This window comes from Schistocerca cancellata, chromosome 8 (assembly GCF_023864275.1).
Source record: "Schistocerca cancellata isolate TAMUIC-IGC-003103 chromosome 8, iqSchCanc2.1, whole genome shotgun sequence".
In the NCBI taxonomy this organism is placed as follows: domain Eukaryota; kingdom Metazoa; phylum Arthropoda; class Insecta; order Orthoptera; family Acrididae; genus Schistocerca; species Schistocerca cancellata.
This window is the reverse complement of record NC_064633.1, coordinates 260,499,626-260,505,625: the sequence shown is the minus strand read 5'-3', so window position 1 is coordinate 260,505,625 and position 6,000 is coordinate 260,499,626. Positions and strand designations below refer to the sequence as shown.

General features: G+C 41.8%; 1 protein-coding gene across 1 annotated transcript in view; it reads left to right on the top strand.

Annotated features, from left to right (window-relative positions):
* The first annotated feature begins 973 nt into the window (after positions 1-973).
* The window catches only part of LOC126094804 (myrosinase 1-like), a 133,753-nt gene continuing 128,726 nt past the window's right edge, over positions 974-6,000 (top strand). Inside the window, exon 1 of the mRNA XM_049909373.1 lies at positions 974-1,193. Within this exon, the coding sequence (XP_049765330.1) occupies positions 992-1,193 (202 nt within the window). The 5' untranslated portion in view covers positions 974-991. The remainder of the gene's footprint in view (positions 1,194-6,000) is intronic.

Genomic DNA, 6,000 nt, shown 5'->3' with positions numbered 1-6,000 from the left:
ATTACATCTGTTATAACAGAATTTAGGCATATATTGTACACGTTTCTGATTCTGAGTTGCATTCCTTTTCACAATCCCAATCTGTTCAGACCTTGTGCTATCTCTTCCCTTCTAACGGGTTTATAAGACTCTTTTTGTGTCTATGAATGCAACTGTGATGTCTTTCCCAAATTCCTGTCTCATTTCTAGAACGAGTCTGACTACATGTGATATACACAGTTCATCTTCAAAGTCTAAATGCCGGCCGGAGTGGCCGAGCGGTTCTAGGCGCTTCAGTCTGGAGCCGTGCGACCGCTACGGTCGCAGGTTCGAATCCTATCTCGGGCATGGGTGTGTGTGATGTCCTTAGGTTAGTTAGGTTTAAGTAGTTCTAAGTTCTAGGGGACTGATGACCTCAGAAGTTAATCCCATAGTGCTTAGAGCCATTTAGACCATTTTTGAACCAAGTCTAAATCCTTGTTGTTGTTCTCTTAATTGTGGTTCTATTTTGTTCCTGATTTTCTGTTAAATTATCTTTTTATAAATCTTCATTCACCGGCGCGGTAGTGCTACTCCTCTGTAGTTCTCACACAGTGCCCTGTTCAATCATCAGGAATCTTTCCATGTGTCCATAATATCATCATTATTCTACACAACCACTGAATTCTGGCGGTCCAGCGTCTTTGATCATTCCCACTGCGAAGTCACTTACTCCAGGAGCTTTCCATTCGGATTTCTGATACAGCTTTCTCGACATCCAAAACCCACTCGCTCTTTTTGTTTCCTCGGTGATGGTGTTAATTTTTTGGCTTCCCTCTATCTCGTTGCTTATATTTATTTCACGTTGTCCTTCGTATCGTATCGAAAAACCCTAATCTTTCAAACACTTGACTTTATCGCTTTCCACTAATTAGTGGCGAAGCGATATATGCCGAGATAAACGGCTGACAATTACCTTTGCAGAGGGCGAATTCTAAAAGAAACTGTAGCGTTCAGTTGCAAGGCAGACATCATGTTATCCAAACGGGTAGTGTTGCTGCTAACTGCATGCCTGGCCTTGGTGGCAGAAAGCGCGCTGGGGGCAGCGACAGCTGGAACCCACCGCCCCCACCTCCGCCTCCCACGTGCGGGGGCCGTCAACCAGTTCCCTGACGGCTTCATGCTGGGAGCAGCCACGGCCTCCTACCAGATCGAGGGCGGATGGGACGCCGACGGTGAGTGGCGGACGCAGTAGTGAGAGAGCGTGATTTCCGCACGCTCGTGCATGTGTCTCGTAATCTTCTCCTTTAGTTTAACATGTAACTTTTCGACATCGCTAAAGGTATCACAAAATGAAAAGAAAATTTCAGCGCTAACGTATGAGGATGGAGAGAGGAGGGGATGGCTGCGGAAATCTTTTAAAGAACTCGGCGTTAGGGGTTCTCCCTTGCCTCCAGGTAATTTGTACGCACCTACCTAGCGCGTATAATGTATTTCCAGCCGTTAATACACCATAGTTTACAAGGCATCGATGCTGTTGTCGATTTATGTATTAAATTGTTTTCGTAGATGGGGACGGAACGTCCGTGAATAGTTTTACAGATCGACCATCGCCTCTCGGACCGAAAGCCTTGACTGATTTAAAGACCGACACTGATTCATTCTTTGTATCTCGAATTAAGACAAGTTTTGATAAGTCAATTCCGCAGTTTACATCAACAATCAACTTTTAATTGTGCTTAGCCGATCAGTGTGAACTACATTCGCCTTCTCGACGGAGGAAAATGAGGGAAATACAAAATCATCTTTTTATTAACGTACATAGCAAACACGAAAAGGTAGAGAAAGAATGAGAGCATATTGAAAGGGTAATTCAATATGTAAAGGGAGATGAAGATCTAATGGTTATGGGGGTTTGGAATGCGGGTGTACGGGAAGGAGCAGAAGAAAGGGACGAATATAGGCTTCGTAGTAAGAATGAGAGAGGAGAAAGACTAATTGAGTTCTGCAATAAATTTCACCTACTGACAGCGAACACTCTATTCAAGCAACACAAGGGGAAGAGGTATACTTGGAAGATATGTGGGAAGGTTCTACTTATATTACTTCATAGTCAGACAGAGATTCCGAAATCAGATGTCGCATTAGAAGACGAATCCAGGACTAGATACAGACTCCGAGCACAAGTTACTAACGACAAAGAGTAGGCTGAAACCATGAAGAATGAATATGCAAAGAAAAATTACGGAAGTACTAAGGAATGAAGAGATATGAGAGAAAATCTCTGAGGCTATATATATGATAATAAATAACTCAGTAAGCGTCTCCGTTGGAGGGAACTGGTCATTTCTAAAAAGAGCAATCACAGAAGTTGGAAACAAAAATGTACTTACAAGGAAGAGAGGAAATATTTCAGTTGATCGACGAAAGAAGCACGTATAAATATTTATTATGGAGATTCAGAAACATAGAAATACGAAACATAGAAATACAAGTCACTTAGGTGTGAAATGAGTAGTATGTGCAGGGCACCTAAGAAGAAATGGCTGTATGAAAAATGTGAAGAAAGCGAAAAATAAATGACTGTCGGAAGGACTGACTCAGCATACAGAACAGTCAAAAGAACCCTTGACATAATTAAAAGCAAGCGCAGTAAGAAGAGTGCAATGAGAATTTCATTGTTAAATGCAGTCAGGTGAAAAGAGATACCAGATAGCGTTATGGAAAACGAAACAGGAGTCGAAGGGGAAGAGATAGGTTATCCAGTATTCGAATCAAAATTTAAAAGACCTTTAGATGACTTAAGATCAAATAAGGCGGAAGGGATACGTAATATCCAATCGGAATTTCTAAAATCACTGGGGGAAGTGGCGACAATACGACTACGCAAGTAGGTACGCAGAATGTATGAGACCGGGGACATGCCATGAGACCTTTGAAAAAAACTCATCCACACTTTTCTGGAGATGACAAGAGCCGTAAAGTGCGAGAATTAGCACAAAATCAGCTTAACAGCTCACGCATCCACGTAGCTGAGAAGAAAAATATACGTACAGAAGAATGGAAAAGGAAACTGTCAGATGAAGATCAATTTGGGTTTAGGTAAGGAAAGGACGTAGGCTGCAAATGCTACTCTGAGATGAAAAGGTTGACACTGGAGAGGAATTCGTCATGGACTGCATCAAACCAGTCCGATGACTGATGCGTTAAAAACAAAAAAGAAAGCCACGCCAAATCAGTCGGAAGACTAAGGGTTCGACAAAAAGAGGAATGGAAATACAGGAATCGCAGCAGATACAGCGACTATCGAACCTGATGCAGAGAAAACAGCACCGGTGGCTCACATCGTAGTCTTTGTCTCTCCCTACTAATTTCTCCGTCTACTACTCCATCTCCAGCATGACGTAACAGATGTCACACCAGCCTGTCACTACTTCTGGTATCAGTCTTCCGCAGACGACATTTCTCATATAATCATTTGGCACACGTACCACATACTGTCTGGAAAGAGTCGCTATGGGTGTAAGAACCAGCTACGTACCAAATACCAAAGGGGTGGGGCGGGGGGGGAGGGGGGTGAGAAAGAAGTGTATGACGTCTTGAACACTGGGCTCCATAAAAACAAAGAAGCTGCAGTGTGAAATTCGGCAGAGATATACGCGAAGTATATTTACAAATATGTATGAAATATTCCCAGTTAAGGTTTCATCCGCAATAACAATAAACAAGGTACAATGTCAGACATTCAGATTTGTTGGAATTATTTATGTTCAGGACGCTGATATTTCAGAAAACCAGTTCAAACTATAATGCTGGCTTCTTTACTGGGGGTAATTAAATTTGATAATATTCTATGGTTTTAAGATTTTAAACAGGGTAGTCAGCATTACTCAGTTGGCTGCAAGACAATAATTATTGCTCATATGGCTAAATAATTCCAAATGATGTATCATTAAGTGAAGTATTTCATGTAGGGCAAACCAGAATTTTTCGTATGCGATATATTTCTTACCAGGCGCACGGGTAGTCAATGCCAGATATTGTCATTGGTAAGGGAGGAGAAGCTTGGTGATACAAAACCGTATTAATATGACATTTCAGTGCAATGGAGTGATTAAATGAATGACAGCGATAGTAATTGGACTTCGCTAACAACATTAAATTGCAGGTTTGAGTTGTAAATACAGAAAAACTTACACGATAGCGCACTGATGGAGCGCGATGGGTGCGTCACAAAACCGTCCCTCTCCAACTTATTTAACAGGCTGAAAACATATACAAAAAGCTTTAGTTAGTGGACTGCATTAGTAATCATCTTTCTACTAAATTAAATGAAAAATAAAACATTTTGAACATTTCAGTTTTGTTTCAGTATAAGATTACGACAAAAAAATAGTATAGGGCCCTTCCCTGCGACGATCAGAGCAGAAGGGAGGAGAAAACAAAGCATTGCACTCCACCCTTTACAAAACCAACCAAGACTCAAAATTTACAAAGAGATATTAATTACAAATGTAAATTCTATATTCGATAAAAATTTGCTTCGCTGACTTTAGCAAAATCTAAAAATTCGTTACACATACTCTTAGCATACATTATTCAAAAACGAAAAATGTTGCATGTTCTAAAGTTTTGCTATTGCATTGTGCATAAAAATTTGAAAAACCTATGAAACAATAACAACTGAAAACAAACGAACTTTTTCCATTAATATTCTTTATGATTTATTACTTTTTCGAGTTCCATACCTTCAAAGTCGGCGAAGTCGCAAAGAGGAGCCGTGATTTGCCTCCTGACACAGTGCCCGGGACGTATATACAGTTCCCATACATTTTTAGCACTTACGAAACATTGCCAGTTTCGCTAGTATATATAGTCGTTTTCCCTCCGCTCCAGCAAAGGGAATGACTAGGAGTAGTGCATGATAACCTCCACCACGCACTGAATGATGGTTTGCGTAGTATCTATGTAGATGTAAAATCGAAAATACCAGTTTTACTGACAGATTTCTTAGTCTGGCCCAGTCTACCTCATTAATGTGTCGACATACACGAAGTAGTTAGTTTTAAACTAGTGGGACCCTGACTAATAACATAGACGTAACGTAACGCAGACGTATAGTTTTTTCAGTAACTGTAAAATTTTACAATTAATGAGAAGTGTGGGCTCTGTCGTAGGTTTGTGAGTAGTGGGTTACGGTGTGGGATTTGTTCAAAGTATTTTCATTGGGGGAATGAATTGCGGACGCCAGTGGTCATTTGAGTGAGTTCCTCTCCTGGGAATGCAGAATCTGTAGTAGAAATAAGTTGATAGCGGAGCAGGAGCGTAAGATCTGTGCCCTTCAGGTGCAGTTACAACGCGCAAAGGAGGAACTAGATAGGTTGAGGAGGATGAAGGGTGGTGGGGAATGGGAACTGACAGTTGGCAAGAAGGCAACTAGGAAGATGAGGTATTCAGACAGTTTTACTTTGCGTATATGCAATAGATTTGACCAACTGTCAGAGTTGAGTGGAGAGGAGCCTCGAGTAGCTGTAGATGTGGTGAACATGCAGCAATTAGGAGGCCTAGGTTGGTTGCAATGTCTAACAGAAAGAAGAAGGTTCTGCTGCCAGGTAGTTCTCACGGTAGAGGTGTGGGGCGGCAGTTGCAGGAAGTAAGTACCAGGTCACCAGCATTGTGAAATCTAGTGCATGATTCGCTCAAGTGACTGACAGCATAGGGGAGTTATGTAGGAATTTTATGAAGGAGGATCAGGTAGTGATAGTGGGTGGAGCAGGGAACAGTCTTGATAGGGAAGGGGAACATGAAGTAAATGGTGACTTGGTATAGATAACAACTCAAACTGGTGCACTATTGTGCATTTCGTGCAACTGTTTCAGTGTAATGTACAGCCTCACTTAATGCAACTGTTAGGCATGTTAACATGGGACTGGGGAGGGCGCCGATTGCAGATGGCATGGGTCACATCTCGGTGGTGCCAGCTGGGTCTATCAGTAGATCAGGTTTCACTAGGCATGGCCTGCACCTCAATAGGTATGGGAA